This window comes from Hevea brasiliensis, chromosome 16 (assembly GCF_030052815.1).
Source record: "Hevea brasiliensis isolate MT/VB/25A 57/8 chromosome 16, ASM3005281v1, whole genome shotgun sequence".
NCBI lineage: Eukaryota > Viridiplantae > Streptophyta > Magnoliopsida > Malpighiales > Euphorbiaceae > Hevea > Hevea brasiliensis.
Window position 1 is genome coordinate 63,090,394 of NC_079508.1, and position 24,977 is coordinate 63,115,370.

The 24,977-nt window shown below is 33.7% G+C and overlaps 3 protein-coding genes across 6 annotated transcripts; all 3 read right to left on the bottom strand.

Annotated features, from left to right (window-relative positions):
- Positions 1 to 237: 237 nt before the first annotated feature.
- On the bottom strand, positions 238 to 4,261 carry LOC110671593 (protein GAMETE EXPRESSED 3). The gene is made up of 11 exons (XM_058137965.1): positions 4,004 to 4,261; positions 3,290 to 3,903; positions 3,019 to 3,209; positions 2,632 to 2,955; positions 2,287 to 2,533; positions 1,904 to 2,188; positions 1,718 to 1,804; positions 1,589 to 1,621; positions 1,443 to 1,502; positions 1,214 to 1,356; positions 238 to 1,133 (listed from the first exon to the last, which is right to left on the bottom strand). Exons 2-11 carry the CDS (start codon positions 3,411 to 3,413, stop codon positions 552 to 554), a joined length of 2,076 nt encoding a protein of 691 aa, XP_057993948.1. The 5' UTR covers positions 3,414 to 3,903; positions 4,004 to 4,261; the 3' UTR covers positions 238 to 551.
- A 3,147-nt stretch (positions 4,262 to 7,408) lies between these two features.
- Positions 7,409 to 14,858, bottom strand: LOC110671609 (probable isoprenylcysteine alpha-carbonyl methylesterase ICMEL2). 4 transcript variants are annotated; one of them, XM_021834109.2, is made up of 11 exons: positions 14,381 to 14,855; positions 13,310 to 13,386; positions 11,468 to 11,537; positions 11,261 to 11,341; positions 10,462 to 10,536; positions 9,757 to 9,858; positions 9,535 to 9,675; positions 8,516 to 8,581; positions 8,275 to 8,418; positions 7,883 to 7,973; positions 7,409 to 7,755 (listed from the first exon to the last, which is right to left on the bottom strand). In XM_021834109.2, the coding sequence occupies exons 1-11, from the start codon at positions 14,701 to 14,703 to the stop codon at positions 7,594 to 7,596; spliced, it is 1,332 nt and encodes a 443-aa protein (XP_021689801.2). In that variant the 5' UTR covers positions 14,704 to 14,855; the 3' UTR covers positions 7,409 to 7,593. The 4 variants fall into 4 exon arrangements, with proteins under 4 accessions (XP_021689801.2, XP_021689803.2, XP_021689802.2 ...); XM_021834111.2 differs by having other exon boundaries at positions 13,310 to 13,381; positions 14,381 to 14,700; XM_021834110.2 differs by lacking the exon at positions 10,462 to 10,536.
- A 1,775-nt stretch (positions 14,859 to 16,633) lies between these two features.
- Positions 16,634 to 23,010, bottom strand: LOC110671599 (uncharacterized). The gene is made up of 9 exons (XM_021834100.2): positions 22,647 to 23,010; positions 21,737 to 21,857; positions 21,482 to 21,588; positions 20,482 to 20,607; positions 20,281 to 20,401; positions 20,076 to 20,160; positions 17,898 to 18,011; positions 17,764 to 17,803; positions 16,634 to 16,950 (listed from the first exon to the last, which is right to left on the bottom strand). The coding sequence occupies exons 1-9, from the start codon at positions 22,821 to 22,823 to the stop codon at positions 16,798 to 16,800; spliced, it is 1,044 nt and encodes a 347-aa protein (XP_021689792.2). The 5' UTR covers positions 22,824 to 23,010; the 3' UTR covers positions 16,634 to 16,797.
- Positions 23,011 to 24,977: the final 1,967 nt, after the last annotated feature.

Sequence of the window (24,977 nt, forward strand, 5' to 3'; positions counted from 1 at the left end):
AAGAGTAAAAACTACAGTTATTGGTTAGATTTACGGACTTGCATTTACTCCACATTTCTTACGGTATTGGCATGTGCGTAGTCAATTATAAATGGAGGGAGAGCATGTGCTTATTTTTGCATGGACAAAGCAACTCAACCTAATGAATAATATTTGTCACATTGCGTGCTCAGAGGGGAAGGTAATTCTCCAGTAATTGCTGAGCAACATCGGTTTAGTAGCTCATTATGCTCTACATTGCACATAAATATCGATTCATTTAATTTAATGTATTCTCTGTATTTATTGAGATTTGTATAACATATCTTACTGGTATGGAGAATTGCAATTTAGTTGACAAATATACCTTTTCCCATACCAATGGGGTGTATTGGTCATTAAAATTGTAATTCTCCATACTAACAGGTGAAAGCACCCGTTATTCTGGCTTCTGCAAATCACAAAGCCATTCATAGGTAGGAGAGAAACAGAAATATTTCTGCGGGCATACAAAAAAAAAATGGAATCCTTTTACTTATAGTCCGTCTAGAGAAAGTAATGCCTGTATTAGACTAGTTTGTTGAAGACAAGGTCCTTCTTTTTAACCATATGCATCTGCCACCTGTTTGTGTTGATTCTCCCACATTCCCTTCATCATACCACTCCATAGCCTCTTTGCACGATGCTGGCTCTGATGAACTTTGGAAGTCTTTTATAAAGCTCCCATCATCACTTGAACTTTCTGCTTCTATGGGTGCTTGTGCTTTTGCTTTTGCCTTTGTCTTAGCAGCTGATTGGTTGTCTTGTTGAGCACTAATCCACCTAGAATAACCTCTTTCACTGCTGCTTTCTCCAGAAGAAGTAGTATCACTTAATGTGTGAAAAATAGTGACACTTTCTTTTTTCGCACTTTGAAAGGAATAGCTCCTTGTCGTCTTCCCATCATGTACTGGAAGGAGAGATTTTGACTGCTGGCCATTTCCATCCCTGCCTAAACTGTAAGTTGTTGAGAGCTTTCTTTCAATTCCTTGCCTCTCTCGTACCAAATCTCCCAGTTCTTCTATAACTTCATTTGCCACTGCTTCCTCTGCAGCCTTCTGTTTCAGTTCTGTGATCGTCCTATCGAATGCCTTCTTCTTGAGTTGGAGAGACCGCTGAAACTCTACAAGGGTAAGAATATCTATATATATGGCTTGATTTATATATAAGAAAAGGAATGGAAATATGATATTACTCGCTTTTCTAGAAAATCTCCCAAGCCTTGACCTTGAATCTTTTTTTTGCTCCAAAATACGCAGCAGAATCGCACAAGGCCTGCTAAAACAACCAGGGCTATGGACTCAAATAACAGGAACAGCATTATTGTCTTCTCATCACCTGAAAGAATGAGTAACAGTGGCTTTTCATAACACTTCATTAATTATTAATATCATTTTTCTCAATTTTAGAATCATAGGGCTTGCCTGTGTAGATTCTAACATGCTTGGGCCTTGCTTGTGAGCAGGTAGATAGAAGCTTCTCATCTGGTAACAAATAAAAAGACTGCAAACAATTCACACAATGATCATTATGAAAAATTTGCAAGGAGAGGAAAAAAAAGAACAATTACGTTTGCTACGGCACGGCAGTGGGTTGCCAGTCCCTGCATCATCCACATAAGCCTAAGTTATGAGATTACACAAAACAACATATTAGCCTATATTCTATAGCTCACGTATGATCTGTAATAGAACCTTACTTGAAGCAGTGATAAAAGCAAGAAGGATTCCTTCATCCAATACAAAATCTTGCAGATCACTCTGTGATAATAAGGATGAAAATTGACCTGCCAACCAGCACATGAGAGCCTTTCTGGATTTAGTGAGCTATGGAAAACCATTAGGAAACATCAAATTTGAGCCAAATGGAGATTGAAGTTAGTTACCAGGATAAATTTCAGACCAGTAGACAGCCCCAGTTGCTGGAACCAGCAAAGTGAAGACTACACCTCTAGGTCTCAATGCTGAGACATAATTATATTCACCAATCACTTGACTAACTTTTCCTTCCATCTCCGCCTGAGATATATAAACTGCATAGCCAGAGCAATCAAGAAAGGGGCTAACTTGGATAACATGATTCAGTACAGATGCTTTTGCGAATTTCTTCACATCTCCGGTAGGTGAGATTGAGTACAGAAATCCATCCAAAGAACCAATAGATATCCAACCTGGCACAGTTTGTAGCAACGGAGCAACAAAAGGTATATTATTAGTGATGTAAAGTACTCCAAAATTCTTAAACAGTTCATCTCCAAACCAAATTTACCTTGAGAATCCACAACTGGTGCGAATTCCGCTGCATTCAATGGTCCAATGCTTGTCTGCCATAAAATATTGCCCATAGAAACATCTAGTGCCAACACAAGAGCCTTGATGGGTACAGTTACGTACAAATGGGCATTGTTTCCGGGTGTTACAGTAAAATCTTTGTCAAATGAGCTTAGATCCTGGACCCAGTTGAAGCGAGGGCTACGAAAAGACAGAGAATAAAGCTCCCCTGCAGTATTCGAAATCTGCAAGTGCAAAACCATGGACACATAACATAACCGTAGAATCAAAAGGAAAATCCAAGAATCAAAGGAAGCAAAATTGGGCATGACTAAAACCTTACATATATACTAGCCTCACATTGATCAATCACAGGAACTGAATTAAAATAACAATCTGTAACGCCGTTCCTGCAACCTAGACGGTAGCCAAACTGAGAAATTACAGGTCCAACGCTCCATAGTAGTTGTCCTTGTCCAGGAATCGTAAACGCAAATAATCCTCGGTTCCTGACATTGATGAATACAGATGAACTCAGTGTGTTCACTGCAAGGCCGATAATTTCACCTGCATCTTCTTGACCGAAGAAAACTTCGGCCATAGGTGGAGAAGTTCCAACATCATGAAAAATTATTTTCAGGACTCTGTTCTCTGCAACCAAAAAAATCTGCCAGAACCCTTCATTAGTCAACAGTTACGGTAGAAAAAGATATGAATATAAATTGCTTACCTTCCCTCTACCGCCATGAATAGGAGACAGGCTTACGTTGCAAGTATAAGCCAAATGTAATGTCCAGGCAATGGACCCATTACTTTCAAATGCAAAAAAATTCCTTTCACAACAAGTATAAATCCTGCCATCGTCTTCCCCGATAAGAGGTTTTGAAAGCCTACAAGTGGCTCTTGTTGAAGTTCCTTGACCTAAAATAAGCAAAACAAGGTTTCATGTCTTAGTGAGAATCAAATGAAATTCCATTACTGGGAGAGACAGAGAGTCTAACCGGGCAAATTGTGGAAAGCAGTGGAGGCGGATGCAGTGATTAGCGGCAAGAAGAGAAGCAATTGAATTGGCATTTTAGAAATTCGTTTCCTAAATGAGAATTCTAGAGTTTGCTTGATCATCATTAATTAATTTGTAATCTGCACTTTTGTTTTCCTTGAAAATGTAACCGTTACTTAACCGCTCTGTTTGTGGCGGGAACTATATTGAACCTTCCACTTTTCCAATTATTTCAGTTATTGGTAATTTTCTTCGATTTTTATCTATAAACAGTTTCCATTCTGCCTTTATTTGCAAATCCAAAGTGATCCATCTTCAAGAGATGGCACCATGATACATGAAAATACATCATCTCAATGTTGCTCGATACGCACAATTATTGTACATATGTAAGTCTCACATGATGCAAGCTAAAACTTCAAATAGAGAGAAAACAAGCCAAGTTCCCAAGGTTCTACTAGTTGAGAACAGTTATTCTCCATATGTGTAGATAGTTGAGATTTCAAGTAATTAAATCCATTCAAGGGGAACAATTGCGAATGTAAGGATTGCACTTTTGCTTAGGAGATCCAGGGATGCAATATCGTTTACCGGGGCCGCAGGCGAATCGAGGACCTGCATGCATCTCACGCATTAAGTGATCAAATTTTCCCACAATAATAATTAATCAATCTTTAAATAATTAATCAATCTTTAACTAGCTAGTACTCTTTACCTTTCTCAGCTAATTCTCGAGCTCCAGCAACGGACACCGAGGGAGAGAACAGGATGGTAGCCAAGAGAATGCATATTATGAGAAAAGCCTTCATGTTTAAGATTATAGATATTCTTCAGTTTGCTTGTGATATGTATTGCCTCTTCTCCACTAATCCTATTTATAAGCATAAATTAATGATATATGAGCATGCATGATTACAGTGAAAAGTCTAAGTTGGAGTGCCAAATTTGACTGGAAATTGAGAGCATATATATAAAAAATAATTCTGCATGCATCTGTATATATGTTAAACAGATAAAGCCAAAGACATATTGGTCGACTGCAGCATAAATATCTTTGTATTGATAGCTACTTCAGTGGTGCTTGCAAAACCCAAAGATTTATTTGGTCGACTGCAGCATAAATATCTTTGTATAGATAGCTGCTTCAATTGTGCTTGCAAAATCGTACTTGTAACCTTTATGCAAATTATAATTATCAACGGAAAATAACTTATATATATATAATATTTTTCATGAAAATATTCTTCGTTATTTAGTTACAATATTAAATTAATGGGACATGTTCCTATTTATAAGCATAAATTAATGATATATGAGCATGCATGATTTGAGCAAGGAGACAGTGAAAAGTCTAAGTTGGAGTGCCAAATTTGACTGGAAATTGAGAGCATATATATAAAAAATAATTCTGCATGCATCTGTATATATGTTAAACAGATAAAGCCAAAGACATATTGGTCGACTGCAGCATAAATATCTTTGTATTGATAGCTACTTCAGTGGTGCTTGCAAAACCCAAAGATTTATTTGGCCGACTGCAGCATAAATATCTTTGTATAGATAGCTGCTTCAATGGTGCTTGCAAAATCGTACTTGTAACCTTTATGCAAATTATAATTATCAACGGAAAATAACTTATATATATATAATATTTTTCATGAAAATATTCTTCGTTATTTAGTTACAATATTAAATTAATGGGACATGTTCCTATTTATAAGCATAAATTAAAGATATATGAGCATGCATGATTTGAGCAAGGAGACAGTGAAAAGTCTAAGTTGGAGTGCCAAATTTGACTGGAAATTGAGAGCATATATATAAAAAATAATTCTGCATGCATCTGTATATATGTTAAACATATAAAGCCAAAGACATATTGGTCGACTGCAGCATAAATATCTTTGTATTGATAGCTACTTCAGTGGTGCTTGCAAAACCCAAAGATTTATTTGGTCGACTGCAGCATAAATATATTTGTATAGATAGCTGCTTCAATGGTGCTTGCAAAATCGTACTTGTAACCTTTATGCAAATTATAATTATCAACGGAAAATAACTTATATATATATATAATATTTTTCATGAAAATATTCTTCGTTATTTAGTTATAATATTAAATTAATAGGACATATTTATTTTATGTATGTATAAGTGTATTCACATTTTAATAAAATTATTAAAATTTAGAAAATAGAGAATAACTTTCTCTTTTAAAAAATGAATGTCATTTTTCTTACAAATGATTGAATTTTTCTTATAAATGGCTTAGTTGTCTTTTTTACCTAGAAAAATATTTTCCGTTGATTAATTTTTCTTAGTGCCCCAAACACGAAAAAATATAAATAATATTTTAAAAAAAATATTTTCCCTAAAATAAGCATAGTTTTATTCTACAAAACATTATATATGATCACTATTCTATGAAGTAGCATAAACAGACTCATAATTTTATGGTACATATATAGAATGCATTACAAATTACGTAGCTCAAAATAAAAATTTGTGTCTGTAAATCCAAAGTGATGGATCCATGTTCAAGGGCCGGTGAGATCCAGAATGAATATACTATGAGAAAGGCATTCAGTGATATAAAGCTTGACGTGATGAGATTTAAGCAGAAAAACTATTATCTCGAATTGTATAGTAAGACCGAATAATTTGAAAAAAAATAGATTGCCGTTATAAGTTCAACTAGTTTAATATTCGTTATATCAAATATTTATATTTAAATTTATGTATTTATTATATATATATTTTAATTAATTTTATACAAATTTTTAGATTATTTTATAATTATTTAGTTTTATATAAAATAAAGTTATTTTATTAAAAAAATTAAAGTAATTTAATAAAAATTTACAATTCATTTTATGAGATATTTGTATATTGATTTTTTTTTCGTAAAATAATTAATTAAAAAAAAGTATTAATTTGACGAAGAAAGTAATGTTTTTTCATGTAAAACAAAACACATATAATATTTTTTTTAAATCTAATAAATAAATTATGTTGTAAATTTTATTAAAAAAAATTATAGGAACAAGCTTATAGGGTTTATTGAATATTATCTATTAGGTTTTTTTTAATAAATATTCTATATATTTTTATGTGAGGAAAATTTATTTTTTTCACTAAGTTAATAAATTTTTTATAATTAATTACTTTAAAAAAATTATTTTATAAAAATCTTATTATGATAAATCACTTTAATTTCTGTAACAAAATATTTACTTTATATATAACCAAATAATCATAGAAGATGTTAAATTTTACATAAAGACGATTATTAAACCCACGTATTAAAGAATAAAGTTATCACGTCAATTTATAGAACAAGCTAATTTTGACTAGTAAGAACCCAATTCTACCCACAAAGTAAACATTATAATAAATTGTTAAGACATTTAACTAAACAACATTTAAGTTTTGGCCAAAGATTTAGTAAAGATAATAATAAGTGGGTAGGACATTTAACTAGACAACATTTAAGTTGAGGCCAACTTGGTTGGCCACTAGAAGATAAGAGATATCCCAACACATGAGATAATTATTTGCTTTCATTGTCATATAGTGATATGACTTATGAGCTCTATTTTATGGGGATTAGTTCTCAGTCTATTTTATGAAATAGCGGAGGAAGTAATTCAATTTAGAACAATGGAACCCATTTCTTGTTTCTAATGATATATAATGGGAATGTTAACAGATTTTATTGTTGGATTGAATCACCTCAATTCATTTGTTGGTTTGATTCGATCTTAGTTGAGCCCATGAATCATTGATCATTCCTTCTCTTGTATTGTTCAATAACCAAATGGAGCCTCCAAGAGCTCTAAAGGCTGATTCATCACAAGATAGGTCAGGGTTTATGCCTCCCCCAAGGGAGAAGAGGAGCTAGGTATGCACCTTAGGGGAAAAGAAGATTATTCAGCAGTCGGCTCATGCTCTAAAATCAAACTTGTTCAAGCTCATCTACATGTATAACAGCAGCAATGGCGATCTAAATTCACATCCACACCATGCGTGAGGTGTGAGTTAAATAAATTCAGACATAAGATTTTGGCTGGAGAACTACTCATTTATTTCTTGAAGCAGAAATGAAAAGCTAACATCCATGGAATTAAACTAGTTTATGCATAATTTCTCGAGTAATAGAAGCAGGCAGAGTTCCAATAAAGAATTGCTTAAATGCTCAAAGCTGCCATGAAAGGTATAAGAATAGGATACACAAAGGAGCTAGCTTAAGAAAGAATAAAAAGTATGGAACAGCTAATTGTGTCAAACCGTCTGAAGATATAAGACCTAAAATGGACTAATATGACCAGCCAACCTTAACAACACTTCAGGAACAAGTCGTCTTCTTGGAGGTGGGGTAGCATCCTTGGCTAAAGCTTCCTTATCATCAGCATGTATTACTGCTACCAAATGGTCGAAAAGGTCATCTTTACCTCCTCTTAGTGGATCCTGAACGAACAACTTCTAATTAGGGCTGAAGGATTGGATTTTTTAGGGCAACTGAAAATATTTTTTTTATGGAAAATTTCAAATTGGTAATGAAAACTTCAAATAGAGCATCCAAGGCAGCACGCACTTGTAAAAATAAGTCTGTGTGAGTTTTTCCCTCGTACAAAATTAGATCAGCCTGAGCTCCTACCCTTTGGAGAGCATCCACAAAAGTTTGACTGCAAAGAACAACCGGTTAATATCTGAAAATAATGCAATTAGAAGCATTAGAGGACTTGTAAAGCTGTCAATTATTAAGGTGTTGATACCAAGGTGGATTAGTATCTATAGTTTCACTTACGTGCTTTCATATATTGTTGGCTTGAATTTGAATTTGTACAGATATTCAACAAGGCTTTAACCTATGAATGTTTTGCATTATATCAAATTTGATAAAGTTCAACCTTGGATCTTTCCTAATCCTATATCTTCGTTTTAGAATATGAGATTCATGCTAAAACAAGGACATCCAATTCTGACCTGGAAGTTGATGGTATGGAATAATCTGCAGTTCCATGAAAGAGAGTAATAGGAGGCAAGAGTGAAACAGCATCTTTAAAGCTTAGATCCTGTACTCTAACTTCAGGAGAAAATAATTGCAAGGATTCTTCACCTTCCATTATGCTGTAACCATGTACAGAAAAAGCTTATAAGTATGCAAATAAAAGACACAATATTATTAGTACGCATAGATTGGCAACCAGTAAGATTTATTGTGTACCTTAAGAAGAGGGAGCGATATAGACCTCGATTATTAAAGTGATCAACTAGCTTGCATAAATTGTACCTGTGCACAGAAATTCAAAGGTAAATGCTTAAGTCTGGAACACATTTCAACCATCAATCAGTAAATCAAGGAGCATTTGATAAAAACAAATCATTGTCAATTGCCGTTACCCTCTCACACCGTTAAAGTTACAAACCAATCTTGATTGCATATTTACACATATATTAAAATTCATGTGCAGAAAGCCTCTGGACCTTGTTAATGGACTATTAGCAAGGATATCGTCCACCACATTTTGAATGCAAAAAGTCATGGACCATTTCCTCTATGGCATAATATTCTACAAGAAGTTGTCTTTAAGGTTTCCCTATTTCATTTCCACATTACATTAGATAATAAATAAAATAAGAAGGGAAAAGTGATGTGGAGTCAGGATTTTTTCTCCCTCTCTCTCTCTCTTTTTTTTTTTCCCAGAAAAAAATGAAACACATAAAGGGAAAGAAGCAATACTTTAACATTTCAATTTCATTTTCATCCAAACAAATTAAAAGAACAATAAGAAAACTTGCATAAGTGCCAAAAAGATAAACCCTAGCCCCTAATATTAAAGTCAAACACTAAAAATATTTAAAATAATCAAAATACCCAAAGCACCCCTCTAACTTTCTTTCTAATGTATGTGGTCCTAAACTCCTAACAGTTGGTCCTGCATCAAAAGAGAAAGAGAAAAGTGAAGAAACGGGCACTAAAAGAAAATAAACATGTCATTGAAAACAAAGTAACGCAGAGAGAAGAAGTAGATATGCTTCATCTGGTCCCATGATGGCCATTGCTAACTGAATGGGCCAGTAATGTTCCAATACTATTTGACCATGAAGATCTGAGAAAAATTGTATTTGTCAAAGAATTTCTGAATTGATATTGATGGGAAGGTATTAACTACTAATACTGCAATTTGGTATATAGCATAAACAAGCACTTCTTTATAGAGACAGAGAGGTATGAAAACTTACCCTCCAGATAGCCCAAAATAACCTTTTATTTGCGAGACACTCCAGGAGATGGTCTCTTCTCCCCTAGCTTCTTTGAGTGCTTGCTCCACAAGAACACAAGCAGAAATATGTGCACCAGCTGATTGTCCCATAAGGTAAATCCTACTCAATAAGCATGAAGAAATCAAAAAGCATAGTTTTAAGACAAACGAAACATGGAAAAACATAGAACTATTTTTTTACCTGTTAGGATCACCTCCATATTCTGAGATGTTATTGCAGATAAATGAGATCCCTTGAGATGCATCACTTACCATATCACTTATGGTTCCCTGGGGAAAATTTCTGTGTGAACATGTCAACCAAACATGAGTGGTGGAGGTAGAGAACAAACAAGTATGCCAATGTTGAGACTAAAAAAAAAGATAGTGCTATTTAAAACAAACTTAACAGTTATCATGGATTCATGGAAGAAGCTGACTTCAGCTAGTATTCATCATGCATTAAACTGACAAACTAATATCATCAAGGGACATTATCTAATGGGTTGCCACTAGCAAATATAAGGATCAACGAGTCAAAAAGTTGCTCAGTTGCACCTAGGACCCCTCCCAATATAAGGGACAGATATAGTGTTTGGACGTGTAATAGTCTCAACATTAGTTAATTTGCATACAATTGGAATATGTATCATTGATCAAATGTGGTAATCTATGATCCTTTCATTAACCATTTGTCCTTCAGGGAAGAAAAGAAGTAATAAAGTACATGGTGAGAGTATAAAACTTGCAGACATATCTCTTCGCTGGACTTGATGTTCCAAGATTACAGAGACATTAGTACTAAATGTCCCACTTGAAATATCCATTTTAATTCCACATAATAGCATATCTAGGTAAACAAAAACCACAGACTGCAGCATGCACTGCCTGAACTGACACCACGTACCGATAATCGATACATGCCACTATGATGTCTCTTTCTGCCAACTGTTTTCCTAGAAGAGAACCCCACGCTTTGTACCTAAATCAGCATGAAGCTACAGAAACTTAATATCAAAGGAAAAATAGGTAACTTCATATCATTCTAAGAAATATACAATTTATTTACAGCATCTTATTCAATATATATATATATGGTCAGTAGATGAGAAAATCAAGTGATCATTACCATAAACCCTTGCATTAACAGTGTCCAATAATTGAGCTCCTTCAAAACCTATGTCAAGAGCTCCTTAATTGATTTCCGGTTCAGTTTCCTTAGCATATCATATATGGTTCCCACTGGGATGTCTATACATCCCTTAAGCTGTGTTCAATATTCCAGAATACCTCCTTATGAAATGTAATTTTCAGTTACATTTGGTAAGAGCACAGGTGAAAATATTATTTTGCACTTCAATTTGATAACACAAATACCAAACCCAAATTATAAAACTGCCTCACTAAAACGAAGTAGACTTTTTAATTATTATTTTTTTATTTTTTATCATTATGTACTCATATATCATCATAAATAAAAGCCATATTAATGTATCATGTCCTTGAGCACAGATTTTACTGAAGGATCTTATGAATTCAATGAGGCAGCAATACTCCTTAATTAGCATGCTGGCAGGAATGATTTATTTGTGCAGCATTTGCAACCAGTGCCTTGAGTAGCTTAATAATGAAATTGGCTTAAACCACACCATACAGAAAAATCATGATAACTGAAGGAAACACAAGTGGATATTAAAATTACTCACCCAATAATCCAGGCACCACCAGTTACAAATGCAACAACTGGCTTCGGCCCATCTATATTTTCTGGCAAATATAGATCCAACCTGTAAAAAATCATCATTGCAACAGAAAAATTTAACTTTTGAGTCTCCAATGTTGAATACAAGCAAGTTCATAGATGATGGAAAATAAGACATAAAAACTAGTAATTTTATCACAAATTCAGGTACCTGTTTCTGGGTTGATATCCATAAATGATACTACGACGCACCTGACTTGAGAAGAAATAATAGTATGCAACTGCAGAGAATACAAAGCAAGTCACTTTTTACAAATCTGATATATGACCAACAAATCCTGCAATCAGATTTTTTTTTTTCTGCTGCAATTTGAGCAACAATATGTTTATAATTCTGCATATGCAAGATGTCCAACATACAGTTAAAATATAGTGTCATAAACCATGAAACAAATCCAAAGGAAACAAATAACAAGGAAGTGTAGGCACTACAGTAGTTGATTCTTCACAAGTGTCAACAAGAGAAGGGCTCGACGGGATGAAATATGCTGATGCAAACACTGGATCAATATATTCAAAATTTAACAGGTTTCCAGGATTAAAAATTTTTATATAAAACATAGGGAGTTGTCATTCATGGGCCAAGATTCTGATGCTGAAGCCATCAAAATCTTCAGAATCATGACAGCAGGAAATTTTCTTCCTTCTTGTGAAGCCACATGCATGATTTCTAAATACAATTAACCAGTGTCATTTTCAAAATCAAGAAAGACTGTAGGAATAGAGCAGAAAGAAAGGCATGGATAAGAATCTTCAATATAAATGCATGCTGCTACTAATGTGAATACAAATGAATAACCAAGAATCTTGTCATCCACCCCAAGGGAATAGAGGATGGAGACAATAATAAAAATCAGATACAACACCAATTTAGGACTGATAACCCAAAAAAATTCAAAACTTTGATTAAATTTTTTTATTATGACCAATTTTCTTTTTCCTTTTTTTTTTCTTTAGTCAATAGTACCTCATACTTTAACATTGTATCAATTGTGGATGACACCAATTGCTAGTGGAGTGGTGAATTTTGGTAACACTATGATGGCCATAATGGACTGAATGTTGAAGTATGTGCATATAACTAATACTCAACTCAACTAAGCCTTTATCTTAAAAATTTGGGGCGACTATGTGGATTCTCTTTCTCCACTCTAAACAATTTTGGGTTAAATCCTCTAAAATGTGTAATACTTCTGGATCATATAGTACTACTCTCCTCCAAGTCAGTTTAGGTCTACCCCTTCTTTTCTTTCTATCCTCTAACCTAATGTGCTCTACTTGTCTAACTGGAACCTCCGTATGTCTACACTTCACATGACCAAACCACCTCAATCTCTCTTCTCTCAACTTATCCTCAATTGGCACAACTTCTACCTTTTCTCTAATACTCTCATTACGGACTTTATCTAGTCTAGTATGGCCACTCATCCACCTTAACATTCTCATCTCCGCAACTCATATAACTAATAAAAAAAAAAAAACTCTCCAAGTTTGGATTTTTTGCATCATTAACACACCAATTTAATTTGCAACAGAGCATAAACAGTTGGACAAGAATTTGTCATATAATCCCACATATTTGATAGTTGTGATATATTAAAAAGGTTTCAGCAATGAGATAGCATAGACGATTTATTACTTGTAATTCTTCTGATAGCATAGACGATTTATTACTTGTAATTCTTCTGATTAAGATATATTGAAGAAGTGGATGGCTTATGATGAATCTGGAAATATGGAGATTCACTCTTCAGCTTTTAATGTCCAAAAGCTTTTTAACTAGGTTGGATTGACCTACTTTGAAGGCTTTTGATATTGAGTAATCAGACATTGACTGATAAATATACTATCTAGGTAAGGCTGATGCAGTTATGCAACAAATATAATAAGTGTCCTTATAAGATGGAACCGACTCTAAAACCTTAACAAATGTATAATGATGTATTAAAAATAACAAGCTTGTAATAATTAATTTATGCAACACAACACGCACCTTGAAGGAAGCCAGGCATAAGTAAAATAGCATAGAATGCAAGCGCAGCTAGTCTTGTGATCCACCGGTAGCCTACCCTGAATGAAAATAAATGATTAAAAGATGACATGTTTAAAATAATACTTCTATAAGTGAAGTCCCATTCAAGGGATACAACAAAGGAAAAATAATACGTGTTCTATCTCCATTAATTATTAAAAAATTGCAAGTTTAACCAAAGAAGACATGATTGATAGAAGATCTGGGGCACCTGATGAGAAAAATGTCTCAAGTACTAAGACCAAATGCAGACAGGAGATACAAGAAAATCAGCAGATCTCCATATCCCATCAGTCTCAAGTACTAAGACCAAATGGAGACAGGAGATAGAAGAAAATCAGCAGATCTCCATATCCAATCGGTCTCAATTACTAAGACCAAACTAAGACCAAATGGAGACAGGAGATACAAGTAAATCAGCAGATCTCCACTTGAACAGAATCATTTATTTTCATGTTTAACCAATAGAAGTTACTATCTCTCAACTATTCACAAGTGTATCTAGTGAGCAATCAATTTCCACTAATGCCCAGGAACTAAACATTGCACCAGCTAAACGACAAGAAGTCAAGATCATTACTGAATTATTGCTCCAGCAGCCATGCATTGTAGAATTGAGAGTTTTGAATATTTATATACATGATGTTAAGAAAGCAAGTTATATTGTTAATGAATTTCACAGATTTAAAATTATTTAATCAACACTAAAACCACAAAGCTTCCATTTTTTCAGTTTCCTGATAAATGCAGAATAAAAGAAAACCAAATTTGTGTTCTGCAAGTACTTGATTGAATTCCATTTCTGCACAGTATAAAGAGCAGAAAACCTTCTTTGTGATAATATTTTCGCCTATTTTCCCAGCAAGTCCGAACCGCAGAACTGTTTTTCCCCCTTCGTTTTTGTTAGTCAATCTCATAAAACACTTTTAAAACCCATAACCAAATCAGAAATGGTACACATAAACTGTAAAATCCAGAAAAGTCTACACACATATCATAATTCCCTGATAGAAATTAAAAAACAAACGATACCCGAGATATCGGAGAAGCGTGATGGTGAGCCGGGTGAGCAAGTAAGTTTCAGAGGCAGCATGCCCGATATCTTGGCCGAAAGACTGCTGCCTCTGAGGCTTAGCCGGCTTCCCACCGGCGGCGGCTCGGCGGCGTGGTTGGTGTTTAGCAGTACCACGTCCATTGTTGCTACTCAAATCCCCAGAAAGCAAGTGAACATCAGCGATCTTATTGTCAGCATCGAACGATGAGGACGATGATGGTGATGACGTTGGCGACAATGGTGAAGGAAATGAACGGTCGAGATCTGGTGATGCATGAACCGGCGGCAGTGACGAAGTCATATTCCGCCGGCGAGAGGATGCAAATCTGAGTATACGAGATTCTTTCCTTCTCGCGTTTATTTTGCTTTTGAAATGATTAACCGTAGAGAGGTAGAGCACTTCTCTTCAGTTTTTAATGCAGCGGCAACGGTTTGATACTTTTGAGTTGGAGGACACATGTAATTTATATTCATTAATATAAAAATAATTTATAATCAAATAAACATTATAAATATTCACTTTTGAATTATACATAAAAAATTTTGAAATAAATATTTAGAAAATATAAAATAAAAAGAAGGGTGAATTTATTTATTTGAAGTCAAATTGATTTACTTTTGTCGTCGTGTTCTGGGTCGTTCTCGGCTGCATAGGAGTGGTCCGGTAGAGACCTAAAGGATTAGTGACCGCTCACGTTGTGCCATGTGGAGTCTGTTCATGTTTAGTGGTAGGACCCACGTACTGGGCTCCACACAATCGTTTATGAATATGAAACGGTTGATGGTTGATGTAATGATGTCCAGTTTGCGTATCGCTTTCATAAGCGACAAAAGACTCCCACAACTTACACGCTTCCGCGTGCACATATGATATACTATCTTCTCCAACGTTCGCCTCTTTTTTTTTTTTTTTTTTATGTTAAAAATATAATATCCCGAATATTTTCATAAAATGTTAATTCAATTTTTAATATTGTAATTTAATTAAATACATTTTTTATGTTTTTATGTTAGTTTAATGTTCTATTGACCTTCTGTTTACTGATTTTGATTTGTGGATTTCAACTTGAATCTATTATTAATTACATTTTTTATGTCTTTATTTTAATTTAATATTCTATTGACTTCCTGTTTATGGATTTTGACCTGAATCTGTTATTAATTATGAATTTATGGACTTAATAAATTTTTCATTATTTTTTTTTATCAATAAATTGATTTTATGCTTGAATTTATTTTTTACGGGAGCTCGATTAATAATAATAAAAAAAAAATTGATGTCCGTGGCGAAGAGAATCGTGCAAGAAAACTCACCTGTCTCTATAATATGGCTTCTTTAAGGAACACTTACTATTTAAAAATTTAATAAAGAAAATTAATAATTGAAATATATAATTTCATAGGTTAATAGTTGGTTTATCTGCTGAGTACTGTTTATAATCATTTTATATATTAAATTCATTTAAAAATAATACTTATTATTAAAAGGGCTAAAAAGTAGCTCCAAATGGACAAGACAGTTTAAAATTATATTATCACTGGTTAATCGTAGATAAGTTTTTAAAAAATTATATATTAATTAGAATATGATCATATTTATCAAAAATATATATATATAGAACATGATCATCAATGATCAATCTAAAAATATTTCACTATAAAATATCTGACTATTGAATTTTATGACCCTCAACCTAAACTTTGTCATATGTTTATAAATTGAAAAAATAGTGCAAATTTTTAGAGAAATAATATTTCAAAAAAATAATATAACATTTTTACAAGCAAGTTATAGAAGAACAGTGGGGCAAAAAAATGAAAGAGCCTTGTAATTGCTCTCCTTTCAAATTAAAAAAACATTGGAATTGCCCGAGTCAGCAGCAAAGCTGTCAATTTGTGGGAAAAGGCTTACCGAGGACAAGATTAGACCAACACACATTGTTCTACCCAGTCATGACCTGTCTACTCAAATCTGCGTTTCAAGAAAATGATTTGATCATCATACAAAAAAAACAATCCCCAATTGTGAGGGTAAACAATTATTTTAAATTAAAATGATAATTTTAATAATAAACCATTGATTTCTTGACAACTACAAATTTCCAATTGTAGAAGACTTGACAATTGCATAACCCATAAATATAAGATTTTAAAATTAAATCATTTGATTCCCCCAGTACGTTTTAGGGAAAGAGAAATTATCAAAAAGGGTAACCAAGCAGAATCAGTAGTTATGAAAACAGAAAAGGTTTTATTAATCCACAATCATAATGGCAGCTGCTACGCCATATATCTGAAGTTAGTGCCCTCACTTCCAAATTTAATGCCAATAAAAGATAGAGAAAATTCCAAGATGAATAATTCTTTTTCGCTTCCTATTTTCAACTTTGCCTATCTATCTCAACCACCATCTTTGAGCAGCAGAAATTGGTGTCTTCAAGAATGGGCAATATTGGTGAACAAGTGGATTCACAGTCCTTCCAATCTTGGCCCAGACACTCTGATGGTAACCAGCAGTCACAGGTGCATGATACATCAGCTTCAAAAGCTGCAAGAAAGATTTTTTTTTTTCCCACAAAAAAAAGCTTTAATTAGGACATGATTGACAACATTTAAAGCATGGGTAATCATCCATTGTTCAGAGAGAGAGAGCGCTTAATCTCAGTACATCTCATCCAACAATTTCGATTGAGCAAATTTTAGTGTCAAATGAAAATTAGAGAAACTGCTGTGATACAGAATTTGCATATCCATCAATTTGAATAGCGTTACTTTTAAACACCACTACTTATACACAACAGCAGAACCTTAAATCAGCACAACACAAAATACTTCAACATCTGTATGCTCTAATTGCTTCAATGGACCAAGATTCAAGATCAAGATTCACACTTTATAATTGGTAAGTTTCACCTAATGGATTCATTTTTATTGTCTTTTGAACCCAATGAAAATTTTATCTTCATATGACAACTGACTTTTGATGATGATTTAAATATCTTTGGTAAATCTATTTGATATTGTAATTTAAATCTTTAAAAGCTCAAATTGCCACACAATATCCATTTGAATGCACTTAAATGCAAGAACATGTATCCCATGAGACTAGCCAAATTACAGCTCTAGGAAGGATTAGATGCACACACAGCTTTCTCCTTGTACCATAAGAAGATTAGGAGATTATTCCATGATTAGAACCAGTGACCACCAAGTCACAACAGAGCAAGCTTCCTATTATACTAGAAGAGCTCATCTCATATCCAGAAAAAAAAAAGAGGGGGGGGGGGGGGGGGAATGGGGAATGATGGGGTGGTGGTGGTGGGTTGGACATGAAGTTGGTTGTGGTAGAAACGTATTTTACCTGCCAGTACATGAAAGTTTGTATTATGTTGCGCTCCCACCTGCATGAACACGAGAAAATAATAAGAAACGTTCCAAGGTAAAAAGAAGGAAAAATCACAGTAGTAACAAGAGGAAAAGGCTCAAGCAACTGACGAGAACAAAGAGATTATTAAAAGGAAGCCAAGTCCAATTTCAGCATTCGAGGAAAGAATGCTCAGGGTAGTTGTGTTTGATTCCACCCACACACATGGGTCTTCAAGATACTTCCTGTTCAGCAGAACAAAAAATTGTTAAAAAAAAAACTAAATACAAATAATTTACACGCATAGATAAACAATAGTAATACTAAAAGTATGGAAGCGATCTTTCTCATTAGAAGCTTGATAGAGAAATATAGAGATGTGAAGAAAGATCTACACATGGTTTTTATTGATTTGGAGAAAGCTTATGATAGTGTTCCAAGAAATGTCCTATGGAGTGTGTTAGAACAAAAGAGGGTATCTATTAGGTACATAAAAGTGTTGAAAGATATGTATGAAGGAGCACGTACTATTGTGCGCACAGTGAGAGGGGACACGAGAGATTTTCCAATCTTAATTGGATTACACCAAGGATCAGCCATAAGCCCTTACCTTTTTACATTAGTTTTAGATGAATTGACGAAACATATACAAGAGAGTATTCCTTGATGCATGGTGTTTGCGGATGATATTGTTCTGATAGATGAGACGCGAGAAGGAGTCAATAGAAAGCTAGAGCTTTGGAGAAGTACTCCAGAGTCAAAGGGCTTTAAGTTAAGTAGAACGAAGACAGAATACATGCATTGCAAGTTCAGTGAAGGACAAACTGGCGATAGGGAAGGAGTTAGTTTGGATGGAGTGGTACTGTCCTAAAGTAATCACTTTAAATATCTCGGCTCAGTCCTTCAAGTAGATGGGGGATGTGAGGAGGATGTTAGTCATAGGATTAAAGCCGGATGGTTGAAGTGGAGACATGCCACGGGAGTTTTATGTGATCGCAAGATTCCCAATAAGTTAAAAGGAAAATTTTACTGTACAGCCATACGACCAACTATGTTATATGGTAGTGAGTGTTGGACATTGAAGGAGTCGTATGCGTCTAAGATAAGAGTTGCAGAGATGAGAATGTTAAGGTGAATGAGTGGCCATACTAGACTAGATAAAGTCCGTAATGAGAGTATTAGAGAAAAGGTAGGAGTGGTACCAATTGATGATAAGTTGAGAGAAGAGAGATTGAGGTGGTTTGGTCACGTGAAGCGTAGACATACGGAGGCTCCAATTAGACAAATAGTGCACATTAGGTTAGAAGATAGAAAGAAAAAAAGGGGTAGACCTAAATTGACTCGGAGGAGAGTAGTAGAACATGACCTAGAAGTATTACAAATTTCTGAGGATTTAACTCAAAATCGTTTAGAGTGGAGAAAGCGAATCCATATAGCCGACCCCAAATTTTGGGATAAAGACGTAGTTGAGTTGAGTTGAGTTGAGTTGAGTTAGAAAAGGCATAAGGCACAATGGCACAATAAAGTATGTTTAGTGGTGGTTAGTGATAAAAAAAATACAAACGGAATAGTAAGTATTCTGCTAAAGGAATCTTATTGCTAGCTTCCCCAGGAAAAGAGAAATATCAAGACAACAAAAGCTAAGGCCATGTTTAATAAAACAGACAAGCTAAAAGATAAAAGATTAGAGTTGAAATGTCATAAACAAAACACCAGTAAATCACAATGTACAGTCTCAACCATAAATAGAAGCTCCAGACTGATAACCATTCAAATCTCAGCAGGGCAGGGGGGGGGGGGGGGGGGGGGAGAACAAAATTCAGCCTAATATGGAGTAGTGGTTTATTGGTGCCTACTGAACTAATAACAAAAGTGAGCCAATACCTGCATCTACAAAAATTTCCTAAGCAACAATGGTTCAATTTTAGAAATTAAACTAGTCACTGACTAAGATTAAACAAAAGCAAAAGAGTGAATCCTTTCTTTTTTTTTTTTTTTTTAAATCTTCTCCAGCATCAATATTTTGCTTAAAATACTCTATGCACATGATTGTAATCTCCATAATGTCAAACTGGAACCATGTTGTTGTCCTCAAATCTTTTTCTGAATAAAATCCTATACCAGTAATTAATTATAAGTAATTGCCCTTCCCCAGAGTTCAAAAGTTGAAAGCCAAAATTAATATCATATTTCATTGAAACATACAGACAAATAGGTAGGACGAGGTAACCATGGCAACCTCTATGACTGCCAACTAAATAAATAGCAGCAGTGTACTCATCTAAGTAAACAATAGATATCTCTTTTACCTGTATAAGGTGGAACGAGTGAAATTGCGCCTTAAAAACTTTGCAACCTGCTCCAGTGCTCGGCATAAAATCGGAATTAAAGCAACTGCAAAATGATCAGCCTAATTAATCCACCATACCCATTGAAATCACAGGAAACCCAATTTAGATTCAATAACATCTTGAGAAAAAAAAAGTAAAATTCTGAATTAAGAGTAATGCTCACATTTGAGGCAAAGATGTGAAGTGACAAATGTAAGACAGTAGATGAAGTATATAAAGTCTTTGGTTGCAATTATTGACTGAAAATAAGCTTGCAAAGCCGGCAAATTCCAAGCCCTTGGTCTCTAAAGAAAATATAAAGTTAGTGAAAGAAGAATTAGTGCATATTAAGGAAAATATTAAAACACATAGACATTTTGGTTACCCCATAAAGTGTGTATAAAGAATACAGTGATGAACAAGCAGTGCCCATAAATGACAACCGATATGCCCTATTTGAAAGATTTTTGGGTACAAGAGGAATGATTGCAAGCACAGCCACAACAAAAACCTGCAGCAGAAAACAGCACATAAGCAAAAATAACAAAACACGTGTGAATGCCAATGTTAAAGTCATAGAGAAGAGTCTTAATCTTTTTAGATGTGAAACTATCCGCAGGCTTTTGACCAATATGACAAGCTAAAGCAATTAAAACAAAGGGTGTGCATTATTCGGTTATAACCAAATAACCAAACCAATGAAATTTGATTATTTTGGTAGGACTATGTTCAATTCAGTCATCAGTTAGTAATTCCTAAAATTGTCAGTTTTTCGGAAATTGATTGAATTATCTTTGCTTTGGTAACCAAAATAACTAAAATAATAGAAAAAATAAATTTATTATTTTTATAAATAAAAATGATTATTAATATATTTTTAATAATATTTTATCAGTTAATAATATAAAAAAATATAAATTTCTTGGTCAATTTAGTTATAACCAATAACTGACTGAATATTTTCAGTTTCAATTAAGTTCGATTTTTTCTCAATTTCAGTTTGGTTAGTATTTTAGAGTCGATTAAAAATTTGGTTAGCTAAGATTTTGGTTCGGTTTGGTTAACTAAATGCGCACCCCCAAATTCAAACTGCCATCAAGAATAGTTATTCTATCAGCAATTATTTGAAGACTTCCAAAAAATACCAAATCTAGAACAAAATGCATATGGTATTAAAATTGACATTTTAATGAAGTTGCGCCGAAAATTGTAATTTGTGAGACATAACTTAATTCCAAGATACATAACTTACGACACAAAGTTTAGTCAGATAGAAAACCAACATTCAAGAACATATAGAAAGATTTATAAGAGCTTTTTTCACAGGCATGTACACCTGAGAGCACACATTAAAGCATAAGGAAAAAAAGAATGAATTGCCATACCCAAGCATTGACAGAAAATTGAATAGTTTGTCGATCCCAGCGGACAGAAGTAGGACTAGTATTTGGACCTGCACTTGCTGATGTCCCAGAGGTCCTTGTAGTTGACCCTAAAATAAAAAAGTTTGGCTCCCTTAAATAAAAGAACAAAGTCTGTGACCAGACAAGAGCAAATGACTTCACTTTTCCAAATATTGGCACAGAGATTCACATGATTTTTTTTCTGTAATTGAAATAGCTAGAGCTAGTATCCTGAACCTGTGTTCCGTTGTCGAGTTTGGTCATTTGAAGTTGCTGATGATGTGGAGGAGGATGAAGAAGGTTTTGTTGATTGAGATGAACCAGTTGAAGTCATTGCCTCCACCACAAGATCAGGATCCTGCCAATGAAACACGTACAAAGTTATCTTTTGTCAACTGTGACAGATGCACTATTTTGCAGTGCCTCTTAAATACTGCCTCCAAAGGAAAATCAGCATCCACATTATGGAAGAAGTTTTATCAGAGAATAATTGGTATCAACGTATCTAAAATAGGCATATGCAGTAGAATGTTGAGCATGACTGCACCTGCTCCCTTATCTCATAATACTAGAACCATTAGAAAAAAAACTAACTAAAACATAAACATCATCAATTCAAGAAAAAAGGATCAGTACTTCCCAGAGATATCCACATTTTCCCAACTTTCTACATAGTTTTTAAGAGTTCAATTCAAAACACCGAATAGTACCAAACTCAGACGAGCTCCCAGTAATTTCAACTAGCGTTCGTTCATAGACATGAGTTTACATACAACAATTAATAACTGATAATGAACTTCAGTTCCAAATGCAATTGAAAAGAACACATAATCCATAAAGCAATAACAAAGAATCCAAGATTAGATAAAAAGTTGTACGAGCAAATTAGAATCTAAAAATACGAGTTGGGATTCACAACTCCCAAGAAACAAGATCTCGTAAAATTAAGTCAGAAATAAAGGTATAACAAAACCCCAGCCCAAATCCCAAAATTTGTGGAGGAAAGAAAAAGAAAAAGACGCACTCGGCGATTCGCAATTCCCAATAGATATTCAACCAACAACAATAATCAAGAACATAAGCGTATAGATTTTCAATTAAAAAAAAAAGAGGGAGGAAATTATATAGAAAGGGAAGGTGTACGGACGATGTAGCGCTGATAGAACTTGCGCTTGAAGTGGTCCACAACGTCGGAGCGAGAAGCCATGTGGGGAGGGATGAGGATGTTGGACCAGTAGTCGGCCCATCGGGGGTCGTTCTCGTAATCATAAGCCGCCGCCGCCAACCTCTTTATCTTCTGTGGATCCTCTCTCTCTTCAACCATCTCTCTCTCTCGCTCTCGTCTCTTTACGTTCGATTGCTGATCCGGCAAGTTTAGAATCCGATCTCTTTCCCTTTGTCTCTCAGTCGCTCTGGATTTCTCTCACTCTCGCTGTGGTTGTAGAAGCTTTCGTGCTGTTTACTTGGGCTGAATGAGGTGAAGATATTTTTTTCATTCCACAAACTGAAATCGTCCTGGCGTACCCTTCCCGTGGAAATTTCCAGCTAAACGACGATGTTTCTTTCGAAACGGCAATTCTACCAGCTATAACTGAACCGTTTCATGCAAAATTTGCGTTTAATATTTAAAATATTTTTTTCCTTTTAATTAATAAGAGGTCAATTGCAGCTGACAGCTATTATTTATCACTGAGAAATGATAATAATTAATTTATATTAAAAATCTATTTGATTTAACTTTTTAAAACAATTCTTAATTTATAGTTAATTGTGGTTATATGTTCTAAATATTTAATAAAATTATATTTAACTTAATAAATATTTTTATTCATTATATACTTTTCTAAAAAGTTCATCAAATAAGTCGGTTTAATTATTTATTAACTTGATACTGCATCTAATAATTATATTAAATATTTTTAATTTTTAAAATAGTCTTAATATGATTAAATTAAGTCAATTTGATTTTAATTTGATACAAGAAGACTCTTATTTTAATTTTTAAAGATTTCTGTTTTAGTTTGTATATAATTTCTTATTCAATTTAATTTGATAAAATTCCTTATAAAAGTGTAAAAATAAAAATTTTATAATTTTGAAAAAATATTTATCAAATTTATACCAAAAATATATTATAAGTGTATATAAATAATGAATTAAAAATAAAAGAATTTATTTGACTAAATTTAAAATTTATTATACATTTATGATATTAATATAAAGTGGAATAAAATTATAAAATAATAAAAATTACAATAATTTAAAATATGAAAAATATGCATATATTTTAAATTAAAAAAAAATACATGAATTCAACAAAATGAAAAATTACATATTAAATTTACTTTTTGTCCGTCCCCTTTGGTGTATATTTTAAAGGTGTGACCTAAAAGTTTCATGGTTGCTTATTTTTTTAAATCGAAATATTTATCCACAATAATTATATTTTACCTTTACTCCATTATATTTATCACTGTAAATAGTTTTTTTTTTAATTTATTATTTGAAATAATTTACATAATGTGTAAATATATGACTAGTAATTAAATAAAAATATAAAATAGAAGACCAATCAAGAGAAGTGCATGAAAAGACAAAGATGATTCTGAATATATAAATTCATCTTTGAATTTTATTAAAAAAATCTTACAGCACTATGAGTGTAACACCCTGATTTTTATATATTATTATTGGGTTTCGTGTAGGTATCTTCAATTCGCGAAAATTCGACAGATGTCCGGATCTGTGAATTTCCGTCCAGACAGACCAGCTATCGGAAAAGTCTCTGAATTGGGCCGAGGTTTTGGCTAGCCCCCCATTGTCAGACGTCCCGAGCGCGTTTTCGAAGTCAGAATTGGCAAAGGTAAACCCGAACCTTGCTTTTTCGTAATTTTCTAGTACTTAAATAGGATTAAAAATCCATAAAATATTCATGGTAGCTTAGAAAATTATGATTCTTTTTGCAATAGCTTAATAATATTGCTAAGGACCGCGGGGCAAAGTTTCAGAATTTTTAAAGCTGATTTAGGCAGTTTTTGCAAAAATAATCAATAATAAGGACTAAATTGAAATTTTACGTATTGTGATGGATGACTGATTTGATAGGCCCAGGAGGGGCTGTGTGTTGTGATTGAGTTGTGGACATATGGATTGTGAATATAGAAGTGTGTTTTGAGCCATTTTGCAGGTTGGGTAGGTCCTAGGTATAGGGGAGACTCTGCCGGATTTTCGGCACGACTTAGGACGTATTAGTCTTTTTCTTTGTTTGTATTGAGTCAGATTGTATTAAATAATTGTAATATAATTGTCAGGTGAGCCGGGACAACCTTCTTCCTCCGCCCAGCCACCACAGTGATTGTCGTCAAGTCTGTGAGTAAAATATTAATTTTAATTGTAATTTCGATATTATTATATGTTCAGCATACCCATGCATCATTTATATGCATATAATTATGTAGTTAAACTCTAGGCACGATTT

Excerpts from the sequence above, each read along its gene's own strand:
- LOC110671593 (XM_058137965.1), bottom strand. The coding sequence starts at position 3,413 with ATGATGATCAAGCAAACTCTAGAATTCTCATTTAGGAAACGAATTTCT. Across the intron at positions 3,210-3,289 it reads TGCTTTCCACAATTTGCCCG|GTCAAGGAACTTCAACAAGA; the intron begins GTTAGACTCTCT and ends TGCTTATTTTAG. Across the intron at positions 1,503-1,588 it reads ACTGCCGTGCCGTAGCAAAC|ATGAGAAGCTTCTATCTACC; the intron begins GTAATTGTTCTT and ends ATTTGTTACCAG.
- LOC110671609 (XM_021834109.2), bottom strand. The coding sequence starts at position 14,703 with ATGACTTCGTCACTGCCGCCGGTTCATGCATCACCAGATCTCGACCGT. Across the intron at positions 11,538-13,309 it reads TATGCCTGGCTTCCTTCAAG|TTGCATACTATTATTTCTTC; the intron begins GTGCGTGTTGTG and ends TATTCTCTGCAG. Across the intron at positions 8,582-9,534 it reads TATTTTGGGCTATCTGGAGG|GTACAATTTATGCAAGCTAG; the intron begins GTAAGTTTTCAT and ends TTCTGTGCACAG.
- LOC110671599 (XM_021834100.2), bottom strand. The coding sequence starts at position 22,823 with ATGGTTGAAGAGAGAGAGGATCCACAGAAGATAAAGAGGTTGGCGGCG. Across the intron at positions 21,858-22,646 it reads AGTTCTATCAGCGCTACATC|GATCCTGATCTTGTGGTGGA; the intron begins GTCCGTACACCT and ends TTTCATTGGCAG. Across the intron at positions 17,804-17,897 it reads TTAATAATCTCTTTGTTCTC|GTGGGAGCGCAACATAATAC; the intron begins GTCAGTTGCTTG and ends GTGTTCATGCAG.